Source organism: Microcaecilia unicolor, chromosome 10, assembly GCF_901765095.1.
Source record: "Microcaecilia unicolor chromosome 10, aMicUni1.1, whole genome shotgun sequence".
Classification (NCBI taxonomy): Eukaryota; Metazoa; Chordata; class Amphibia; order Gymnophiona; family Siphonopidae; genus Microcaecilia; species Microcaecilia unicolor.
Genome location: NC_044040.1, coordinates 17,136,173 through 17,160,779, shown reverse-complemented (window position 1 = coordinate 17,160,779; position 24,607 = coordinate 17,136,173). Strand labels below are relative to the sequence as shown.

General features: G+C 47.2%; 1 protein-coding gene across 1 annotated transcript in view; it reads right to left on the bottom strand.

Moving 5' to 3' along the window:
• The window catches only part of LOC115478999 (collagen alpha-1(VII) chain-like), a 309,662-nt gene that overhangs the window by 36,952 nt on the left and 248,103 nt on the right, over positions 1 to 24,607 (bottom strand). The window contains exons 85-88 of the mRNA XM_030216704.1: positions 22,023 to 22,076; positions 19,636 to 19,698; positions 16,550 to 16,612; positions 13,019 to 13,135 (exon numbers count right to left, since the gene is read on the bottom strand). Of these exons, the coding sequence (XP_030072564.1) occupies positions 13,019 to 13,135; positions 16,550 to 16,612; positions 19,636 to 19,698; positions 22,023 to 22,076 (297 nt within the window). The remainder of the gene's footprint in view (positions 1 to 13,018; positions 13,136 to 16,549; positions 16,613 to 19,635; positions 19,699 to 22,022; positions 22,077 to 24,607) is intronic.

Sequence of the window (24,607 nt, the reverse complement as noted above, 5' to 3'; positions counted from 1 at the left end):
CCGGCAGGCACTGTCTAGGCAGCCTTGAGGCATTGGCTGCTGGCTCGCAGGCTCCTCCCGTCTCCTACGTCACTGCCCCTGGAGCAACGCAGGGGCAGTAACGTAAGAGATGGGAGGAGCCTGCAGAGCTAGCAGCCAATGCCTCAAGGCTGCCTAGACAGTGCCTGCCGGTGCTGCGCTTTTTTTAAAAACATTTTTCGTCCTTAGAGTTAGCGCTCTGCTCAGTCAGCTGAGCGCTTCTTCTTTTTGTAGCGCCGGCCCTACTGCTCAACAGGAAAAGCAGCAGTGGCTGGCAATGGGAGCTGGGGCTGGCGCTGGCATGCAGGGCGGGCCTCGAGGAAAAAAGAAAAGAGGGAAAACAGATGGAAGGATGGCAGAGAAAGAGGGAAAACAGATGGAAGGATGGGGAGAAAAGAGGGAAAACAGATGGAAGGATGGCAGAGAAAGAGGGAAAACAGAAGGAAGGATGGCAGAGAATGAGGGAAAACATGGAAGGATGGGGAGAAAGAGGGAAAACATGGAAGGATGAGGAGAAAGAGGGAAAACAGATGGAAGGATGGGGAGAAAAGAGGGAAAACAGATGGAAGGATGGCAGAGAAAGAGGGAAAACAGATGGAAGGATGGGGAGAGAAAGAGGGAAAACGGATGGATGGGGAGAGAGACTCTGGATGGAAGGATGGGGAGAGAAAGGGGAGAGACTGGAAGGATGTGGAGAGAGAAGGGACACTGAACAGAAAAGGGTAGAGAGATAGACACTGGTTAGAAGGAGGGAGAGAGACATTAGATGGAAGGATCAGGAGAGAGGGTAGATGGGTAGAAGGATGGGGAGAGAAAGAGGGAAGATGCTGGATGGAAGGGTAGGGAGAAAGAGGTGACACTGGATGGAAAGATGCAGAAAGAGGGGAGACTATTGGAAGGATGGGGAGAGAGAGGGGAGACACTGGAAGGATGGGGAGAGAAAGAGGAGAGCTGCTGCATGGAAAGGGGGAGTAGTGAAAGATTGGACAATAAGAGGAAGGGGCATGGGGAGAACAAGGGTGAGAAAAAGATGAAAAGCCATAAGTAGATGAAGGAAATTAAAGAGTGGATAGTAAGAATGAATTCAATCTTGACACAGAGAGAGGCAGAAAAATATTGAAGAAAGCAAAGAAAAAGGAGAGAAAAATGACAAATGGCCAGGAAAACCTGGCAGAAGAGTTAAGCGAATACAAAGGAAAGCAGAATCTAGAGACTGGGAGCGACACAATGAGAAAAAGTAAATGGCCATATAAGAAAGGTAAAGAAAATTATTTTATTTTTAATTTAGGATAAAGTAATATGGTACCTGTGTTAATGAAGTTTCAGAGACCAATACTTCCTTCCTTAGGTCAGGAGAGGATACCGTAACAGCATTATACTGACCTGAGGCAGGAGGTTTTGGCCTCTGAAAGCTCATTGAAAAGGGTGTTAGGCTATTAAATAAATTTTCTGAAATCTGATGCACTGAAAAGCAGCACTTTACCCTGTGTGACAAATGCATCTGATTAGTGTGACTAAATTTTGCTGGGGGAGGGGGGTAGAGAGAAAATTTTGTGCCCACCCACTTTGGGTTCAGGCCCATCCAAAATTGGCAGTCTGGCTATGCCACTGCTTGATCCTGATCTGTCGTTGCTTTTTTTTTTTTTTTAATCGTCTTTGGGGCCCTTTTACTAAGCTGTGGCAAACAGTGGCCTGTTCTAGCATCTGCATGTGTTTTTGACGCGCGCTGAGGCTCCCCTTTTCCACAGCGAGTAAAAGGTTGTCAATTTTTGATGAAAAGAAATGGCCGTGCAGTACGTGAACCACTTTCCACCAGGGGCGTAGCTAGGTGGGGCCACGGGGGCATGGGCCCCCACAGATTTAGCCCTGGCCCCCTCTACTTTTCGACCCCCCTGCTGCTGACCCTTCCACGCCACTTTGGACCCCTCCCCCGTCACCACCACCAGGTACTTTTGCTGGCGGGGGTCCCCAAAACCCTCCAGCCGAAGTCTTCTTCAGCACACAGGATGTCAGGTGTCAGGACTCACAGAAACAGATCAGCGAAAGTGCCGGAGACCGGCGCTGAAGACTTCGGCTGGCGGGGGTTGGGGACTCCCGCCAGCAAAGGTACCTGGCGGCGGTGATGGGGGAGAGTCGGCGGCGGGAGGGGGGTGTCAAAGGTGCGGGGAGGGTCGGCGGTGGGCCGAAAGTGGCAGGGTAGGGTCGGTGGCGGCGGAGGGGGGGGGGGTCAAAAGTGGCGGGGGGGGGGGGTCGGCGGCAGGCTAAACTGTGCCCCCCCACCTCGGGCTCTGAACCCCCCTCCCGCCGAAATCTGGCTACGCCCCTGCTTACCACATGCCCATTTAGATGGGAAGCCCTTACCGCCACCCACTGAGATGGCAGTAGGGGCTCCCATGCTAACCCAGCAATAACCGGGCAGCATCGATTACCACCGTTTAAATTCTGTCGCTAAAAATTTTTAAAAAAATTCCTATAGCGCCAGAAATGGTGCGCGCTAGGGTGGGAGCTACCACCAGGCTCCTGCGGTAACCTGGTGGTAGTTCCGGATTGCTGCACACCAACCCTTTAGCAAAAGGGATCCTTTATTAAGAACAGCAACTGAGAAAACCTCAAATGCTCAATTGCACAGCATCTCCCAAACCAAAAAGGAAGCCATTGCAACAAAAATCCAGTCAACATTTTCAAAAGCTAACAATTGCTCTATTTTTAACAGTTTGGGGTCCTTTTACTTAGCTGCGGGGAAAAGGGCCCTGTGGTAGCAGCGGGGGGCCATTTTTCCCGTGCACCAGGGCCCTTTTTACCGCAGTGGAAAAAAAGTTTTTTTAAAAAATGGCCATGTGGCAAGATAACTCTTACCACGTGACCATGCGGCGGGGAGCATTTACCGCCACCCATTAAAGCAGCGAACCTGGCGGTAACCGGGCAGTGCGCGGCAATGCCCGATTACCACCGGGTTAGCACCACGCTAGAAAAAGATTTTTTATGGCGTGCGCACTCAAGCCGGAACTACCACCCCTGGCTACGTTGGACCAGTGGTAGTTGCGATATAGCATCTCTTTATATCTATCTATATATAGATATATAGACCAAGGCACTGCCTTCCCCACTGTTAGAGCTGCCTGCCATGAGGTCATTTAAGTTTTGTTTTAAATCCATCCTTTTTCTACACAGGGATCCTCTATGTTTATCTTACGCATTTTTGAACTCTGTCACTATTTTGTCTCCACCGGAAAGGGTTTTCTGTGAAAACATATTTCCAGATGTTGGTCTTAAGTCTACCACCCTGCAACCTCAATTCATGCTCTTTAGTTACTTCTACCACTTTCCTGCCTCTGTAAAAGATTTGTTTGTATATTGATACCTTTCACGTATTTAAGCATTTGTATGATACAGGGATCTAGGTGTCGTCGTTGATGATACGTTGAAACCTTCTGCTCAGTGTGCTGCTGTGGCTAAGAAAGCAAATAGAATGTTAGGTATTATTAGGAAAGGAATGGAAAACAAAAATGATGTTATAATGCCTTTGTATCGCTCCATGGTGCGACTGCACCTCGAATATTGTGTTCAATTCTGGTCGCCGCATCTCAAAAAAGATATAGTGGAATTAGGAAAGGTGCAGAGAAGGGCGACGAAAATGATAAAGGGAATGGGACGACTTCCCTATGAGGAAAGGCTAAAGCGGCTAGGGCTCTTCAGCTTGGAGAAAAGGCGGCTGAGGGGAGATATGATAGAGGTCTATAAAATAATGAGTGGAGTTGAACGGGTAGATGTGAAGCGTCTGTTTGCGCTTTCCAAAAATACTTTGACTAGTGGGCATGTGATGAAGCTACAATGTAGTAAATTTAAAACGAATCTGAGAAAATGTTTCTTCACTCAACGTGTAATTAAACTCTGGAATTCGTTGCCAGAGAATGTAGTAAAGGCGGTTAGCTTAGCGGTGTTTAGAAAAGGTTTGGATGGCTTCCTAAAGGAAAAATCCATAGACCATTATTAAATGGACTTGGGGAAAATCCACTATTTCTGGGGTAAGCAGTATAAAATGTTTTGTACTTTTTTGGGATCTTGCCATTTATTTGTGACCTGGATTGGCCACTGTTGGAAACAGGATGCTGGGCTTGATGGACCTTTGGTCTGTCCCAGTATGGCAACACTTATGTACTTAGGATTCTGAATGGAATCTTGCTACTCTTTAGGGTTCTAAATGGAATCTTGCTATACACTTTGAAATTCTGCATGGAATCTTGTTATTCTTTAGAATTCTAGAATCTTGCTACTCTTTGGGGTTCTACATGAAATGTTGCTATTGTTTGGGTTTCTGCCAGGTACTTGTGACCTGGATTGGCCACTGTTGGAAACAGGATACAGGGCTTGATGGACCTTTGGTCTGTCCCAGTATGGCAACACTTATGTACTTAAGTAAGATATGTTGAATCAAGGAGTACTGATAAAGGGGGAGTGAAAAGAGAGGGGAGCCAGGGTCAGGAGAGGGACAACCTACTCAACACTGATCCCTTCTCTCACTCCCACTCATTATACTGCTTTCTCTGAGAAAAACAGCACTATATGATATGTGATGAGATTCATTTGAAAAACAAAACAAAACCAGAACAACAATTGGTTTAGCCAGTCCCTGATGATCCAGAAACATCTGGCAACCCTACCAATGAGCCAAATTTCCATGTCGTATCTCTAAGCCAGTGTGTGATTCCTCATCTCATTTCCTACTAAAGACTAAGTATAAACAAACTACATCGTCTAGACATCAGTCACTATATTGGCAAGTGCCAAACTCGGCAGATCACGAAGAACAGATTCAGTCATAAATCTGTTGCAAACCCTGTCCACGGACAGAAAGCCATGATGAAAACCATTAAGGATTAAATTAGCTCATGATGTGCCAACTGGCAACATCTGATTTTAGAAATCATTATTGAATAAGTTAACTTATCTCGTTAATATATTTTTTTGCACATTTCGTAAGGCCAGTTGACAGCAAAATAGAAAACCAATGTAAGCTGGCAAAAGCCAGTACCCAGCACTTTACTGCACTGTGTTGAATCTTCTTTTTTTTTTTTTCAGTTTATAATTCTTTATTAGCAATTATTAACACATAGCAAATGAAACAGAATCCCACAATACAGTCAATCTGATAAATATGAGGAAGGACATTTCCATTCCACAGGCACATCAGAATAACATTCTTGTCTCGTATCATATCCTGACAATATAACTTAATTTACATTTCTAGTTTTTCAAGGTTGGAACATCAACACATTTCCATAACTGTGCAATTTACACACTTGCTGCAATCAACCCCATCTTTAAGATCATTTTATTTTCTACTGTAGACTATGAATAAACACTGTCAAGAAATCAGTCACTATATTGGCAAATGCCAAGCTCTGTAGATTACACTCCCATCTATCCAGACAGTCAACTCCAATCCTCCCCCTTCAACCCCATTGTCTCCAGGTCTGCCACTCCAATCCTCCCCCTTCAACCCCCGTTTACTACTGGTCTGCCACTCCAATCCTCCAATCCCCATTGTCTCCTGTTCTGCCACTCCAATCCCCCCCTTCAATCCCCATTGTCTCCTGGTCTGCCACTCCAATCCTGCCCCTTCAGTTAGCTGGTTAGCTATGATGCCTTCCATTTTTTTTAGTCGTTAGAGGTACGGATGCTACTGGTATGTTTGCGGTATCTTTAATATTTTCCTTGGTGTCCTTTGGAATTGGCGTAAGATGTTGCCCCTTTCTGGCCTTCTTGGAACATGAAGTTTAAGTGGGAGGTAAGTTGGTCTATGAAACGGTTTGCGGGAGCATTCATTATGTAGTTGGGACACGTATCTAGCATGCAGTATGCGGTGGAGAATGTTCTTATTGCTTGTGTTACTGTCTCATTGGTGATTTGGGCAAATGTCATCCAAGTTCTGTCTGCTTATGATTCCTCTTGGGGGTAGTTGAACACGTTTAATAGGTTTTTGAGGCTGGTGTTAACCCTTGGTAGACTCTTCCTTCAGTTGAGGATTTTCTCTTCGAAATATCTGGCCAATTCGTGTGTTGATGGGGGAGATTGTTGTTTCCTGTTGTCAAAGGTTTAGTATTTAGTAGGTTGTCTATGAGTTTCTGAAGTTTCTTCATGTCCTTGTAATCTGAGCCTACTTATTCTTTGTAGAATTTTCTTTTAGCCTGTCTAATTTTGTTCTTGTACTTTTTTTGTGCCTCACTCCATGTGGCAATGGTGGATTTGTTTTTATTTTTTTTTACCAAATTTGATCTTGTCTTCTGCATTGGGTTTTTAGCTCATCGTACCATGGAACTACTTTTCGTTTTTTGTATAGTTTTAGATTTCACAGGGGCTATTACATCTAGTATGGTGGTATATCTTTTGTCCTATTCTGTAATGAAATCTGTGGAATGAGTTTGTGGTGACCACTGATAGTTGTAGATGTGCAGGCGGTTATGGGCTGGGTCCTGTTTAGCTATTAACCACTTTATACCCCACCTGAGATGTGAAAGAAAAAGAAGAGAGCTGGTAGCTGAAGAAGGAGAATCCCCCTGGAAAGAACTGGCTAAACCCTATGGACTTGTGGTGGACTGTGTACTCAAGGAAGAAAAACAGGCTGGGGTAAGAAGTCCCTAAAGCATTAGTATTGGACTATGCAGCCTCAGTACTTAGAGGAACTGTGTGTTCAAAGAAAGGACTGGGTGTCCAAGGAAGGAAGGACTGGGTGTCCAAAGAAGAAGTAGGGCTGTGTGTCCCAGTAATGAGAAGCAGGCTGCAAAGCCTGGGGTTAGAAGTCCCCAAAGTATTGAGGTTAATGCTGAGCCCAGGAATCTGTGTGGGGAGGCTCAGTGTGAAGATATGTAAATGTATAAAGTATTTAAGCTAGAAGAACTGTGCCCAGGGGCTGGAATAAAGAATTGCCTGAATATGCTGTTGGTAAGACCTGTTTAATTTTGCCTCTGGAGAACCAGGTCACCCTGAGCGTGAAAGGATAACATGCTAATCTGCATACAATTTGCATACCGAGAACCAGCTCACCCTGAGTGAAAAAGGGGCCCAGGAGCTTGAGGTTGGATTGCTCAGGATACTGGGAAGAGATGGTTTGGAGGCTTATTCAGAGGCCACAGGCCAGTGAGGTCTGTTGGAGAGTGGGAGCAGAAGCATTATTTTCACAAGTGGTGGGATCTGCACTGAACTTCCATGTGGGAGCAGTCAGGTTCCAGATCAGACCAGATGAGGGGCTAGTGTGAGATGGAGGTTCCAGAGGCCGGTGTTCCAGAAGCCCATCAAGGGGGCCAACACTAGCAAAAGCCCTTTATTCACTTCCCCCAGGTAAAGAGTACCTAGGGAGGAGGTTAGGGTGGATACATAAGATTCTGGAGGCTTGGGAGTGGCTGTAGGGGATGGAGGAGGCCACAAACACACACACCCACAGACAGGTGCAGCTCAAGTGTGGGGGGCCAGGCGAGTCAACAGGCTTTGTTTTTGTGTGATTGCAGGCTGCACCCCATCGGACGGCGAGGAAGAATGGAGGCCTGAGAAGCCGGAGTGAAGAAGGCCAGGGCTTCAGGAGCACTTGCCTGAGTCGGTTGCCGATGGAGAAAGAACAATAACAAAGATGGACATTGAGGACCAGGTTTTGGGACTTGCAGGGGATGAGGGTCAGAAGGGACCTTCTGCAGGGAGCCAGCCTGGGGGAGCATGGTATCGGCGGGCGCCCTAGTGAGGGGGAAGGGCCCGGGCCATGTGAAGTGCTAAGAGAAGAGTCGTCAGGTGACCCCTTTCTCGGAGGGATCGTGGTTAGGTCGGATGCCCCAGGAGGTAGGAGGTGGCTGCAGTTGGAGGGTCAGAGAGGACCTGCTGCGGTTAGGCACCTCAGGTCCCCAGGAACGGGGGGAAGGGCCAAGCCAGATGAGGTGCTAAGAGAAAGATAAGGGACCTGGGTGAGCTAGGTGACCCCTCCCTCAGAGGGTACATGGTATCATCGGGCGCCCAGGAGGTAGGAGGGGGCTGCAGGGGATAAGGGTCAGATAGGGCCCGCTGCGGTGAGAGCCCCTCAATGCCTAGTGAATGGGAAGGGCCCGGGCCATGTGATGTGCTAAGAGGGGGAGGAGGAGCCTAGATGGGGTGGTGAGGCCCAGGGATAGAACAGGGATGAGCCTGAAAAAGAGTATGCCCCCTGTGTAGATTTGCTGCTCCTCAGTGGAGAAGACTTAAAGGGTTGCTGAGGGTGAGCAGCAATTAGCTTAAGGGTGGGGGTATGTGATAAATAAGAGGCTGTCCTAGCCGGGGCAGGCCACTAGATGGCGCTGTTCCCCTGAAAATGTCCAGGATGTCCGGGGGAGGCCACTAGAGGGCGCTAGGAGAATAGCTGGAGGTTGCTAAGACCGGGGAGAGTCCTGGGATAGCTACAGGTGCAGGCGGTTATGGGCTAGGTCCTGTTTAGTTATTAACCACTTTATACCCCACCTGAGATGAGAAAGAAAAAGAAGAGAGCTGGTAGCTGAAGAAGGAGAATCCCTCTGGAAAGAACTGGCTAAACCCTATGGACTTGTGGTGGACTGTGTGCTCAAGGAAGAAAAACAGGCTGGGGTAAGAAGTCCCTAAAGCATTAGTATTGGACTATGCAGCCTCAGAGGAACTGTGTGTTCAAAGAAAGGACTGGGTGTCCAAGGAAGGAAGGACTGGGTGTCCAAAGAGAAGTAGGGCTGTGTGTCCCAGTAATGAGAAGCAGGCTGCAAAGCCTGGGGTTAGAAGTCCCCAAAGTATTGAGGTTAATGCTGAGCCCAGGAATCTGTGTGGGGAGGCTCAGTGTGAAGATATGTAAATGTATAAAGTATTTAAGCTAGAAGAACTGTGCCCAGGGGCTGGAATAAAGAATTGCCTGAATATGCTGTTGGTAAGACCTGTTTAATTTTGCTGCTGGAGAACCAGGTCACCCTGAGCGTGAAAGGATAACATGCTAATCTGCATACAATTTGCATACCAAGAACCAGCTCACCCTGAGTGAAAAAGGGGCCCAGGAGCTTGAGGTTGGATTGCTCAGGATGCTGGGCAGAGACGGTTTGGAGGCCTGTTCAGAGGCCACAGGCCAGTGAAGTCTGCTGGAGAGTGGGAGCAGAAGCCTCATCTTCATAAAAGATATATATATATATATATAAATATAAATAAATATATATATATAAATAATAGGCTTGAAATAGGTACCTGCTTCTCTTCTTATCCTAGGTGTCCTGTTATAGAATTAGCCTCTTAATGTGGTCTACAAGTGATAAGAACTTATGATTTTCAAAATAATGTGTAAGTTGGTGGTCTTAGTTTAAAAAAAAACCAAACCCTTTACTGACTCTATTCTTCAAACAGGACAAGTGCTGGCTATGTTTATCATCTCAAGGTTATCAAACAGTGTGACAAGGCAGTGGGGAAAGGCCATGGGATGTTAGGCTGAAGAGTGAAAGGTTTAAATGGCAGAGAAAGGAAGAGGTGATAATGCACTTGCAAAAATAATTGGTAAAACGTTACCTGAGCTATTATGTTCATTCGGAAGCCATAACTATACAAGACAAAGACAAGAAAGACTCAGTCCTGAGGAGGGTTACCATAATAGTACAGAGTCTGAATCATAAACCATGTGAGCTGTGATTTAAGGATCTAATTATGTCTACTCAGGAGGAAAGGAAGGAAGACGGCCATGACAGGAGTGACCCAGATATCCAGAGGGCAAAAATAATGTACAAGTTAAAAATGTTTTCAATAGAAGCAGCCCCACTTACTGTGGAACAAGTGAGGCAAGGATGCCACTAGGGTTCCTACATGGAGAGATCTTATTTTATGTTGCCGATCCCTGCTGACTCCGAACCTCCACCTTGCACAGCGTTAACTCTACCAGTGGAATAAGGGATCATCATGAAAAAAGGGCTCAAGAGTGAAACAAGGAAGTATTTCTTTAGAAAAAGGAGTTTGTATGGCAGTGGCGTAGCCACAGGTGGGCCTGGGTGGGCTGGGGCCCACCCACTTAGGGCTCAGGCCCATCCAACAGTAGCACATGGTAATGAAAATGCTGCTGTCCACAATACTGGCACCTTCGTATGCTCAGTTTTCAGCGCATGCCTGCTGCAGACTACCAAGGTGGAGACTGGAGAGAAGCATTTTCCCAACAGCTGAGATATTTTTTTTATGTGGGGGTGGGGGAGAGAACATTTGGTGCCCACCCACGTCTTGCCTAGGCCCACCCAAAATCTGCTGTCTAGCTACGCCCCTGTTGTATGGTACAGTCTCAAAGTGTAAGTTGTAGGGGGGAAGGGGGAAAATGGTATCAACATTCAAAAAGGCATGGGACAAGCACAGAGAATCCTTCATGGAGGAAAGGAGAGGGTAAAGCCAGAGATCAGGTGGGTCTGTGATATCGCAGAAAGTAAGAAAAATGGGCAGAGGAGATGAGCTTGGAGATCTTTACCTGCCATCAGTTTATCTGTTGGTAAATGCAGCTTATTGTAAATCTGTTTGAATGCGGTTCCATAATTGTTCGCCAAACTGTGAAATCCTTTTGTGAAAAGGATGACTGTCCTTGTAAACAGCAAGAAATTTCCATGACAACTCGTGGTCTTGGCTTCATTCTGAATAACTAAACGCACCAGAGGACTGCTTTATTTTAAGACTAGGGTAGCAATTGTGACCTTCTACAGACGGCATGTAGTAGAGTCAGAGACAACCACAAAGGACAGTATAAGAGCAATCATTGTAAGAACGAAGATTTCTATACAGCATCTCATGCCAACAAGATCCATAGTAAATAGTAGAAGAAGTTGATAGATGAAGACTAGTCTGTGTATTTATTCCTATTTATATTTGTCTAACTAAAGATACAAAACACTAAGAAAAAGTTTGTGAACCCCCAACTCAATCTCTTGATAAAAAAAGAAGAAGAATCCTACTGAATAAATAACTCATATAAAAAGGTGATGGCAGCTCCCTGAGCAGCAACAACTTCAACAAAACGTTTCCTGTAACTTTGGCCTTTATCTGTCTTCATTTTTCTATGTGTCTCTGCTTGTTTTTCTATTCTTGAAGAATTCTGGTCCATTCTTCCCTCTTTTCTGTTCCAACGCTGTGACGCTCAGTGTGCTGCTGCGGCTCGGAAAGCGAATAGAATGTTGGGTATTATTAGGAAAGGTATGGAAAACAGGTGTGAGGATGTTATAATGCCGTTGTATCGCTCCATGGTGTGACTGCACCTTGAGTATTGTGTTCAATTCTGGTCGCTGCATCTCAAGAAAGATATAGTAGAATTGGAAAAGGTGCAGCGAAGGGCGACTAAAATGATAGCGGAGATGGGACGACTTCCCTATGAAGAAAGACTAAGGAGGCTAGGGCTTTTCAACTTGGAGAAGAGATGGCTGAGGGGAGACGTGATAGAGGTATATAAAATAATGAGTGGAGTGGAACAGGTGGATGTGAAGCGTCTGCTCACGCTTTCCAAAAATATTAGGACTAAGGGGCATGCGATGAAACTACAGTGTAGTAGATTTCAAACAAATCGGAGAAAAGTTTTCTTCACCCAACGCGTAATTAAACTCTGGAATTTGTTGCCGGAGAACATGGTGAAGGCGGTTAGCTTGGCAGAGTTTAAAAAGGGGTTAGACGGTTTCCTAAAGGACAAGTCCATAAACCGCTACTAAATGGACTTGGGAAAAATCCACAATTCTGGGAATAACATGTATAGAATGTTTGTACGTTTGGGAAGCTTGCCAGGTGCCCTTGGCCTGGATTGGCCGCTGTCGTGGACAGGATGCTGGGTTCGATGGACCCTCGGTCTTTTCCCAGTGTGGCATTACTTATGTACTTATGATCCTTGCATTGACAGCTTATTTCAGGTCTTGTTACAATACTGCAATTGGGTTTAGGCAGTGGTGTGCTGGAGCAGGCTCTCACAGGCTCTCGAGAGTCATTTGTTAAGTTTTTAAGAATTTTGGGAGCCGGTTCTCCATGGCTACTTTAACAAATGGATCCCAAAATGTGGGCTTGGGCCCCTCCTGAATTCTCTTTTACTTTGCTGGCGAGAGAGAGCCCCCCTGTTAACAATTTACCAGCACACCCCTGGGTTTAGGTCAGGACTTATTCAAACATTCTTTAGTACATTTATGGGCATGTTTAGGGTTGCTTTCTTGCTGCATGACTCACTTTTGGCTCACCTTCAACTCATGGTTGGTGAATTTTCTGATATAAAGCTGAGTTCATGGTTCCATCAGTGATGACAAGCCATCCAGACAAGGCTAGCCCAAAGGTATCTGACACCCTAGGTGAATCTTCAGCTGTGTGCCCCCCCCCCCCCACCACCACCACCAGGGACAGCTCATGACCTTTCCCTCTTTCCTGAGCCCAGCATCTCCCCTTCTCTAGTGTCCAGCATCTCCATTACCCCCCATAGTCCAGCATCTTCCGTTCCCGACCTCCTCCAGGTATCCAGCATCTTCTCTTCCTTACCCTGTGTTCAGCACAGCTCATTTCCTTCTCTACCTCCGAATTGTCCAGTATTGACTCTTCTCTTTCCTATCTGGTATCCAGCAACACCCCACTTCCGTTCCTACCCACGCTGTTGCTGCTACTGGAGCTGTGTTGCTGCTTCTACCACCACTGCCACTGCACTGCTGGAGCTGCACAGCTGCTGCTGCCACCTGCCCTAATACAACGTGAGAGTAGGTGGCACAGGGCCTTTCTGTTTAGACAGGGCAAGACATGGCAAGCAATGAGCAGCTGCATCTGCTCATGGCTCTGTTCTGCTCACTCTCACTTTTTTTAAAGGCTGCTGATGACTGTCGCATTGGTGCCATCCTAGCCTGGTCTGCCTAGTTTTAGAGCCAGACCTGTATGCAGAACATGAGGCAGCAAAGCAGCCCTGCTTCATGATACCGCCACCATTTTCCTTGACAATTGGGTAGGGGTGGGGGGGGGGGGGGGGGGTTAGAGATGTGCAAGCATTAGGTATCCATCTTACCTGTGATCCTGGTTCACCTCTTGGTCCGTGAGAGCCTGGTGGTCCTGGCGCACCCACCTTTCCAGGTAATCCAACAGGTCCTTTAAAACCAGCCAGACCAGGAAACCCGTTATAGCCCTGTAAGTTCCACATAGTGTACAGTGTTAGAGTGTTATCTGATACAAAGATTGATCTTACATGACTTTAGGCCCCCATTCCCCCCTCCCCACTTTCTGCACACTTTCATTCCAGATGGCATGCCTGGGTAACATATGTCCTCATTGGGGATGGGTTGGAGTGTAGATTTTGAGGGGCTTCGAGGTTGGCTTCAGAACATTTAGTACAAGAACAGTGCTGGGCAGACTTCTACGGTCTGTGCCCTGAGAACGGCAAGGATAAATCAAACTCGGGTATAAAGTATCACATACCATGTAAAATGAGTTTATCTTGTTGGGCAGACTGGATGGACCGTACAGGTCTTTATCTGTTACTATGTTATTTGCCTAGAGAACTGGCTTCGTTTTCATGCATGCCTTTGGTTTCAAGGGCTTGCCAGAGAGGCAGTAGTTATCTTTCTTCCCTCCCCAGGATCAAACATGTCAGATGTCCAGCATGTCACTTGTTGACCTTGTTAGACAGGAGACTCAAACTTTAAATTGAACCTATGGATGCTCTCCAGAGTTCAGGTGCACTGAGCACAGCATGTGGGCAACTAGTTCATTCTTCACTGTGTAATCTCCTAATGCTTTCTTGTCCGAAAAGTCAAGTGCTTAGCTAGGCAAAATGCACCCTGCTGTCTCAACCTCAGGATGCATCTCTGCCATTTGCCATCTTTATGGAAGGTAGTTGTGGGAAGAAATAAAAACCTCTGGAGGCTCGCTAAGGTGGCTAACTGAAGGATGATCAAGAGAAGATGCATTTTATATCTTTCTGATGAGGACCCGAGGACAGAATGAGAAGAGTGACTATGGAAAAGAGATTTAATAAGGACTGGAAACAGGACATGAAGAGGGAAGCTGTGCATGGTGATTCCCCACTGAGAACTGGCTCCTTTGGAGAACGAGGCAGCCTGTAGAGGATGCTTCCCAAGTAACAGATGAAGAAAGATCGTTGATAGGTGTTGCGAGTGATGAGCAGTGACAAGTTGATTATTTTGTTCAAGCGTATTTTTCACGGGCAACACTATTTGGAGCGCTTCCCGCCTTTTAAATAGAGTTGATAACCCCGCACTACGGGAAGAGACATCCACACAATAGATACAATTACAAAAGACTCCTGAGGCAAGCCATAGGGCCGAAACACGGCTGGGTCGAGTCTTGGTTAATAAACTCACTTAGACCACACAGCAGCACCTCAGTGAAATGACTTCTGCTCTGTCTTAAGAAACCATGGGGGAAATAACCTGTGCTGTTGGGGGGTACAACACCCTAAAATAAAACAAGCATGGAGAAAGTCACTGTACTAGGCATTAGGTACACCCCAAAAATAGAAACTAGGGAAAGTATCCTGCACGCATAGTGGCTACAATCCTGTCCCCCTGCCCCCACCCACCAGGCATGGGGAAAGTAAACTGCATTGGATGGACCATACTGGTCTTGATCTGCTATGTTACTCTGTGTGATGGATCCCTGATGAAAAACAGAAAAGGTGCTAGGAAGGAAACTGTAAGACTGCATATGATGGATTCCTGATGACAGAGGTAACAACAAGTCCTTGTCTATATTTGTCTGTTGGTCTTATAAGACTGTAAGCTCAAGGAAGCAGGAACTGCCTAAAATGTGTCTGCACGTGCTACGCATGCGTGGTAGTACAGCTATACGAATACAGAGAACAACAATAATACTGCAATAGGGAAGACACCCCCGATGGTGTGGATAACATGAAGAAGGACTTAGCAAAGCTAGAGGAATGGTCTGGAATTTGGCAGCTTAGATTTAATGCTGCAAAATGCAGGGTCATGAATTTCGGCTGCAAAAGCCTGAGGGAACGGTACAATTTAGGCGGTGAAGCACTTTTGGGCACGAAAGAGGAGCGGGACTTGGGTGTGATCGTATGTGATGATCTTAAGGTCGCCAAACAGGTAGAAAAGGTGACAGAAAAAAATGCATATCTCGAAAAGTAGGGATACGCATAAGGTGTTGGGTGGAGGAAAGGAGAGATCGAGCTGGGATGTAGTGAGACAGCAGACACGCAGGAAATGAGGGATCCCCGGTAGAGCGTATTTTGAATATGTAATGCGATAAGAAACTGGGAGCTAGCGAGAGGACTGTAGCAGAGGCGTAACATGGTTGCATTTCCGTGCGCCATGAATGAGTTTTATTGCTGTATTTTGAACAAGCTGTAAACGGTGAAGATCCTTCAGTGTAACCGATTTATAGATGGAGTTACAATGATCGAGTTGACTTGTAAAAAGAGAGTGAACCAGGACCCTGAGGGCTGGGAGGGGTAAGAGTGATCGAATAGAGCGGATGAGCCTCAATTTATGAAACGACCGACAACTAACATGTGAATGATGCATACGATAGGTAAGTTTATTCTCAAGTATAACTCATAGAATGATAGTGCTAGTGGGCAAAGGAACAATGGGAAGCCAAGGGTATCTCTTTCCTTCCAGTGAACCCAAAGGCAGTGGCATAGCCACAGGTGGGCCTGGGTGGTTGGACTCAGGCCCACCCAAAATTATGACACTCTTGCTATGGCTGGTGGGTATTCCCAAACCTTGCCAGCTGAAGATTTTCTGTCCTTGGGCAGCCAGCGATCTTCCAAATGTCAGCCAGCAGCACTTGCCTTGAGCCGACGCTAAGACCGGCCTTTCTGCACATGCTGAGTTTTCACACATGCAAAAGCACTGAGCATGCATTGCCTGCCTGCTGCAGAATCAGTTTGAAGCAAGTGCTGCCGGCTGCCATTTGGAAGAGTGCTGGCTGCTCAAGTAGTAGGAGGAAATCTTCAGCTGGCAGAGTTTAGGGACCCCACCGGCTCAAGTATTTCATATTTGGGGTTTGTGGGCAGGGAGGGGGTGGAGAGAAGAGCAAACTGGAGAGGCCGGGGGGGGGGGGGCGGAATTCCATGCCCACCCACCTTGGGCTCAGGCCCATCTCAAAATTGGCTATCTGGCTACGCCCCTGCCCAGAGGTACCCTGACCCCCCCTCCTCTCTAAAGACAGAGCACTCTGATCCGGGATTTTAGAATGACTATATGATTCCCTGCTCCCGTGTCCTGACCAGGCCTATATGGGGAGTCACTACTAGTCTACCAAATCTTTAACCTTTACACCGCATGTGAAAATAATTCAACGCAACCTCAGAAATGAATGAAATATTGTGAGACTTTTTACTTCAGAGGGTTAAGTCAGAGGCTGCAAACAAGTGTGGTGATACAAACCAATGCAGCTCCATTCCGGCTTCTTCATCAGTGTAAGGGCTCAAGATAAATGACATTTCCAATATGAAAAGGGTATATGTCGCAGGAAGTGTATAATTTTGTTAACACCACATGATGGATGATTCACTGTGCAATGCCTATTTTGATGCTATTTTCAGAGCACTAACCTTTTCTCCTTTTTCTCCTGGAAGTCCCTCGGGCCCTGCTGCGCCTGTCTCTCCCCGCATGCCCTAAAGGTTGTTCCAAAGAAGAGGACCCCCCCCCCCCAAAACAAAAACAATCAAAAAAAAAACTAATCACATTATCAATGGACATACAAAGTTCAGTAAAACGTTAACTATTTATCTCTTGCAATGGCTCTCAATCCAGGGCTGGGGTTTTCAGGATATCCCAATAAATATGGGTAAGATAACTTTATATACCAATGAGGCAGCATATGCAAATTTATATCATGAACACCTTTTGTGGATGTCCTGAAACTCAACTGGCTGGGTGTGCCCCGAGGACTAGGGTTACCATTTTTTGTCCTTAAAAAAAGAGGACACTTGCCCCGCCCCATTTCACACCATCCCCACGCCCCTTTCACGCCCTTGCCCCACCCCTTTCTGCACCTCACCCCGCCCCTTGTCGCCCTTCTGGGAGCAGCTATTGCAATGGCAGCCTATATCCTCATATATTTCAATTTCATCAAAAGACCTAAGTGCAAGAGTGAGACCAGCCTGAAGGGGAAGACCGTTTTAGTTACAGGTGTGGTAGGGCCAAATTTCATATGGCTCTGTAGCAGCTGTTACGAGACTGGAGATATATAGGATTTGTCTACTGCTTTTTTTTTTTTTGAGAGAGAGTAATAGTCTGTTAAGTCTTTATGAACCACAAGACCAAAGGAAGACTACTAGTGGAGTGGTGGGAATGGGATCAAAATCTGGGTGTTACAGTGAAGTTTTTAAAATGTCTCAGGTGCTCAGGAAATTGCCTTCAACATAATATGACTGGCGGGCTGAGAAGGCGGCAAGCTGCAGTACAGCAGCAACTGCACTTGCGTGCAGCGTCCAGCGTGCAGCGTCATCATCAGCTGATCAGGCAGGCGCTGGCTGGTACGCACACAGACGCTGCCTGCCTGTGTAGCCTGCCTGCGCTGTGTCGGCCCACGCTTCAGAGGACGAGGAGTCGAGGAGAGAGATGACGTGTTGCTGTTGCCAACCCCCTCCTCCGCCGACATGGTAAGTGAAGGGCGGAGTCGGCGGACCCTCTCGGCAATGGCCGCATTACAGGATTGCGGTAGGGTTACCATTCGTCCCGACGAAACCCGGACAAATCGGGGAAATGCGGAAATCCGCCCGGACTCCCCACGGCGCCCTCAAAAAGAGGACATGTCCGGGGAAATCCGGACGAATGGTAACCCTACCGAGGACTGAGTTGAGAACCATTGATCTACTGTGTCGTTTGCCTAAATCCATATCCTTCATGAGGTTTTAATCCGCAGGGAAACAAGCAAGCAAGCTTTTTAGCGTGCACTAAAATTGTGGGCGTGCGAAACATTAGAGATACCAACGCATTCCCATGGGCGTCTCTGACGTTTAGCGCACCCACAATCGGAATGAGACTCATGAAGAGTAAATGCGGCCTAACAACTCGATGAAAGCTGTAGCAAAGTGGAAGTCTAGGGAGTGCTGTACCTAAGTGAGACTCTAGGCAGGCAACACTGCCAAATAGAAGAGCCGGATTTTACCTCCCAAGTTCACGCTCCAGCTCCCTGCACAGAGTGTGGCGGAATTAACAAATGGAGCCCCTTCAGCCCTCTTACAATGAGATCGAGGATCTGACTCCTGCAGACAGCCTATACTGTCTCTGGTAGAAATCACTCTGAAGTAAGCCACGACCTACACTGACCTAGCACAACCTAGCAGGACGAAACAGATTTCTCCCCTCTCTGTCTGCTTGCTGGAACACAATGAATTGGGATATATGCTTATTTCAGGGGAAAAGTTGCAATAAACTGACCCTCCACAACCCCTCCCCAAAACTACCATCTCCCTCAACCTTCCCCTCAGTCAACCAACCTCCCCCTTCATCCTCATCCAAGTCCGCCTTCTGGACCCCAAACGATGTCTCCTACCCCCAGTCCCTCCTCTAGACCCTGTACGCAGCTAGCTAACTTCCTATACAATTCTCCAGACTCTCTCTCATAAGAAACCCTTTTGGCTCCTCTTCCCACCCATCCTTCCTCGTAAAATGTAATTCTCTCCCTCCACTAAACTTCTAGCAATTCTCCACCTCTTCTAACTAAAATTGTAAGCCACATTGAACCAAACATAAATAAAATAAAATAAAATAAACCCTCCATTTACTAGTTTGGAAAACAGATATTTTTTTGTAAAGGTTCAGAAAAATATCAGCATCTGTGTTTCTCACCCCCAGTGTTTCCACCTGGAATCTTATTACAAGGGTATTTTTGTCATTTTGTACTATTTTTTTTTTAATTTCTTACATTTTTACACATTTCTTTTAGGATAAAAGATACACACTTTTAATATTGGGCCAGGCTTTGTGGTTTTCAAAAATCTTCTTCCCCAAATTCCCTCTTCATTGTCATTCTCTTCATCAGTAGGTTCTCAAACATGTCCTGAGGGCCACCAACCAGTAGGGTAGGGTTCGGGGGTGGGGGGGGGCTCAGCACCCAAGGTAAGGGAGCTATGCACCTGGGAGCAATTTCTGAAGTCCACTGCAGTGCCCCCTAGGGTGCCCAGTTGGTGTCCTGACATGTGAGGGGGACCAGTGCACTACGAATGCTGGCTCCTCCCATGACCAAAGGGCTTGGATTTGGTCGTTTCTGAGATGGGCGTCCTCGGTTTCCATTGTCGCCGAAAACTGGGGACGACCATCTCTAAGGACGACCACCTCTAAGGTCGACCTAAATGTTGACCGTATTATCGAAACGAAAGATGGCCGCCCATCTTCTTTCGATAATACGGGTTTCCCCGCCCCTTCACCGGGACGTCCTGCGAGGACGTCCTCAGGAAAACTTGGGCGCCCCTTTAGATTATGCCCCTCTTAGGGTCCTTTTACTGAGGAGCACTAACAAATTTAGCGCACGCTCACGATTAGCGCGTAGTGAATGATAAGATGCCCATAGGAATATAATTGGCATCTTATCATTTAGTGCACCTTAGTAAAAGCATCCATTGGTAAGCCCAGCCCTTTAACTGCAAATAGCTTATTTAGAAACATTTTGATTAGTTTAATTGTCACTAACCTTTGGCCCTTCTAGTCCATCTGATCCAGGCATTCCCGGTTTTCCAGGACCACCGGTAAATCCCTAGATGCAAAATTAGTGGAGAGGAAGCATTATTTGAGAAGAAATGTAACTATGGCAAAAGCAACCTGCAACCTTGTAATGAAAGGAAACCTGTCGCAGTAAGTGGGGATGGAAACAGGGCCAGCGGGACCCCACTCAGTCACAGATAGTAAATGGAAAGAACAGACTCATTAAGTGCACGTATTTTCTTGGATTGCATCTCAAAACTTGGGCGTGCACCTAAGATGTGTGAGCAAATTAATTGGCTAAGAAGCCAATTAACATTAATAATTGGATGCTAACAACCAATTACTGATGTTAATTGGCACCCATTAAAATTTGCATAGGCATCTAGCTGAGTGTTATTCTATAAGGCAGGTGCCTAACTCTAATAGCACAAAACTCAAAATGGGTGCATGGTCATGGGTGTGTCGGGATGTTCCGAAACGTTACATGCATTGTTACAAAATACGGCCTCAACGCGCCAAACTTGGGCTCCCGCATTTACGCAAGATTTCAGCAGGCGTGTCTGGAGCATAGGCGCCAACTCCGTGGGTACTGTGGGTGCTCAAGCACCCCCAATATTTCACCCACCGCAAGTTCGTTCCCTCTCCCCCTCCGAGTTCCAGGGTCGTCGTCCCTGCCTTCGAGTTCCAGGCCCCCTCCCTCCGAATTTTAAAAGTCTTCTTGACTTACTTCATCGGGGTTACGGTGGCTGGCAGCAGTGATAAAAGGCGTGCAGGCTCGACGCTTACTTCAGTTTTCCCTTCTCTCTCTCTCAGCTCTGGTCCCGCCCTTGTGGAAACAGGAAATGAGGGCGGGACCAGAGCTGAGAGAGAGAGAAGGGAAAACTGAAGTAAGCGCCAAGCCTGCATGCTTTTTATTGCTGCTGCCGGCCACAGTAACCCCGACGAGGTAAGTCAAGATGAGTTTTAAAATTCGGAGGGAGAGGGCCTGGAACTCAAAGGGAGGGAGGGATGACAACCCTGGAACTTGGAGGGAGGGGGACCCTGGAACTCGGAGGGAGGGAGGGAGAAAGGGAGGGGGGACCCTGTGGAACTCGGAGGGAGGGAGATGGGGGGACCCTAGAACTTGGAGGGGGAGACCCTGGAACTGGGAGGGAGGGGGACCCTGTGGAACTCGGAAGGAGGGGACCCTGTGGAACTCGGAGGGAGGGAGGGGGGATCCTGGAACTCGGAGGGAGGGAGGGGATGACCCTGGAACTCGGAGGGGGGGCCCAGGAACTCGGAATGTGGTGGAGGGGGGACAAGGGAGGGGGGAATGCACCACTTATAAAAAAAAAAATAAATTTCAGCACCCCCAATCATTTTGAAAAGTTGGCTCCTATGGTCTGGAGCCTGAAGTTAGGCGTGGGAATCAGTGCTAAATGCAATTCTTTAAAGGGTGCGTGCCCCTTATAGACTCGCACTTTGTGCTGATATTTTCCAGTGACCATTTTCAGCACCATTTATAGAATTTCCCTCATTCTGAGCAAGCTGGTTTTCAAAGGGGAAACTGTTCATGGAGGATGGAATTTAAAAATGGAAATGTTGAAAATGCTCAGGGCCCTGTTTACTAAGGTGCACTAGCGTTTTTAGTGCGTGCTAAAAATTAGCGCGCACTAACCATGTAGATGCCCATAGGACTATTATGGGCATCTTCATGGTTAGCACATGCTAAGCATTAGCACGCTCTAAAAATGCAAGCGCGCCTCTAGCGCGGCTTAGTAAACAGGGTCTTCAATTTTGGGAATCAGTCTGGAAAAGTCATAACCTGTTTTTCCTCAAGGGCTCAGCGACAAGGGGGTCATTTAGGGGGTGCTTAATATAGAGACCCTCAGAAGTTGTGCCTACTTATTAATAAAATACTAGCGTAGCCGGGCATATAAGTGTGTATACGCTTATGCGTGAGCGCTTATGCCACCAATAAAGCTGGCATGTGTGCCCCTATATTCCTGAGATATGCATGTAACTTGTAGTATTCTATATGTGTAACTTTGCACCCCACCTAGGTGTATGCCCACCTGCAAACTACACACTATCGGAAACATGCGGAGGCTGATATCTGGCATCTTTGCACATATGTTTTCACATACAGCATATATGCTGGTACTCTAAACAGTCACATTGCATAACTTTAGAGAATTATTACCCCCTTAAACATAGGCGCCAGATCTGTAGGTGCTTGAGCACTCCAAATATTGAGCAAACTCTTTGACCGTGTTCAGAAGGGGTAATTTCCATTGGGTTTACCATGCTCAGTCATTGTGAAACTTTGGCACTATCTATGCCCTTAAACTTCTAGAGCCCTTACAGTGTCACTGGTACGCTCCAACTTGGACTCACCTGAACTCCTTCAACACCAGGTGCTCCAGTTCTCCCAGGAAATCCACGAAAGCCCTAGAGAGTGAACCAGTATCTTTTAAAACCACAGGAGTCAAAGATCGTGCAATGCACCCAGCAGCACCAAGGCTGCATGAGCATCAGCAAAGGGTAGTGCAAGGAGGAACACTAAGCTGGATGTACCACAGCAGCAGGGGCATAGCCAGACACCCACATTTGGGTGGGCCTGGACCCAAGATGGGTGGGCAGAAGAACTCTGCCCTGTCCCCAGTGCCGTAGCGAGGGCGGCTGACACCCGGGGCAGGTCGCCGCTGCGCACCCCCCCTCCCCGGGTGCAGCACGGCACCCCCCCCTCGGTGCGCACCCTCCCCCCTCCGGAGCGCATTCTTACATGAATTAGGAAGTGAGAGGGCCGATCCGCCCCCGAGTGCACGTCGCTGGGAGCTGCGTCGGCTCTGCTGGTTCCTTGCTCTCTCTGCCCCGGAACAGGGGAGAGGGAGCAGGGAACCAGCGAAGCCGACACCCTGCCAGCGGCATGCACCCGGGGTGGACCGCCCCACCGCCCCCCTTCCTACGCCACTGCCTGTCCCACAAGTGATTTGGTCTCTCACTCTCTTGCCTGCATGCCATACGGTCTCTCAAACATCCCCCCTACCCCACATACCTTTTAAATAGCAGATGTTCACCGGCAGCGAGCAGCAACTAATACACACTGCTCATGTTGGCCCCACAGCCTGCCCTCTGATGCAACTTCCTGTTTCTGCATAGGCAGGAATACATCAGAGGGAAGGCTGGTATGCAGTTGTTGGGAGTTTTCGGCTGGTGGGGCTTGGGGATCCCTACCAGACACATCATAGGTATGCTGCTACTGGGTGGGCCTGAGCCCAAAGTAGGTGGGCCTAGGCCCATCCAGGCCCACCCTTGGCTACGCCACTGCACAGCAGGGTTTCTCAACCCCCTTCTCAGCAGTCAGGCACACAGAATATGCATGAGAGAGATCTGCCTTCAATACCTCCACTGTAACCAAATTCATTGTGGATAGCTTGGCAACCCAACTGCCTAGGGTGTAGTCCAGGACTAGCCTGAAAAAAACCCTGTAGGACTTTTTCCACAAAGGGATCAATTTCACAACAGGGCACCTATATGAAAATGTCCAAGAAGGTACTAATTTGATAAAGGCAACACATATGCCGACGTGATTTTGCAAGAGGCCCTTTTACTGAGCTGCGGTGAACGAGGTCCTGCGCTAGCGGCAGCTGCATTTTTAACCAGGGCCACATTTACCGCAGTGGATGAAAATAACCAAAAATGAAATGGCCGTGCGCTCCAGCACTAACCTGGCAGACCGTTATGCTGCCCGATTACCGCTGGGTTACCCCCTTGTGAAAATATTTTTCACTATTCCTGCTAGTGCCAGAAATGGTGCACACTGGGGGTGGAGCAAGCAGTCGTTCCAGGTTGCCACAGGGCAACCCTTTAATAAAAGGGGCCCTAAAATTGGTTCATTCAATAACCTCTAGGACCAGACAAGCCTTCGTACACAAATCTAGCTCTGCTCTGAGGACATTTATTAATTCATATATTTTATTGTATTTTTATATCCCACATTTCCCAATCAAATTGGGTTCAATGTATCTAACATATTATTAAACTAGCAATACAAATTATTTATTTACTAGTAAAAAAAAGGCCCGTTTCTGTTTGCAAGGAAACGGGCGCTAGCAAAGTTTTCCTCCGAGTGTGTATGTGAGAGTAACTGTGTGAGAGAGGCTTCTGTTCCTGCTGCTGTGCATTCCCAGTGTTGTGCTGATTCGCTGCTCCCTGTATCGTGGCTCCGCCCCTCTCCCTTCTACTGGCCAATCTGGTGTGGGTTGTGTGACGTCACTATTATCTACTACATGAGGGACACCACCTCCAGCGGAAAGAATTGTTCCAGGCAGCCTCAGAATGTTGGAGGTGAGAATTATTATATAGGATTTAGGTTTTTGCTCACACCCTTTTCAGTAGTAGCTCAAGGTGAGCTACATTATTTCTCTGTCCCAGGAGGGCTCACAATCTAAGTTTGTACCTGAGGCAATGGAGGGTTAAGTGACTTGCCCAAGATCACAAGGAACAGCAGTGGGATTTGAACTGGCCACCTCTGGATTGCAAGATCGGTGCTCTAACCACTAGGCCACTCCTGATATTAGTCACTGAATACACCAGTAGAAAAGACGTGTACGGTTGAATTAAACAATTATTAAACAGAATGTGATAATTAATTTGAAAGACTAACATTGGGTGAAATTCTATAAATGGCACCTTAAAAATCGGTGCCGAAAAACCATGCACTTAGTGTGATTCTACAAACTACGCTATAACGTTAGAGGTAGTTTATAGAATATGCTTACGTGCTGTTCTTGTGATTAAAATTTAGGCGCACTCATTAAGGCCACCTAAAACCAGGACTAAATACCTGCGCCTAAATTAGGCGCAAATTGGGTATATTCCATAATAGTGCGCATAGTTTTTTTTTTTAAACACCCACAAGCTGCCCATTCCACACCCATTGCTACACCCACTTTTCAGCTGCGTGCGTCAGAATTTAC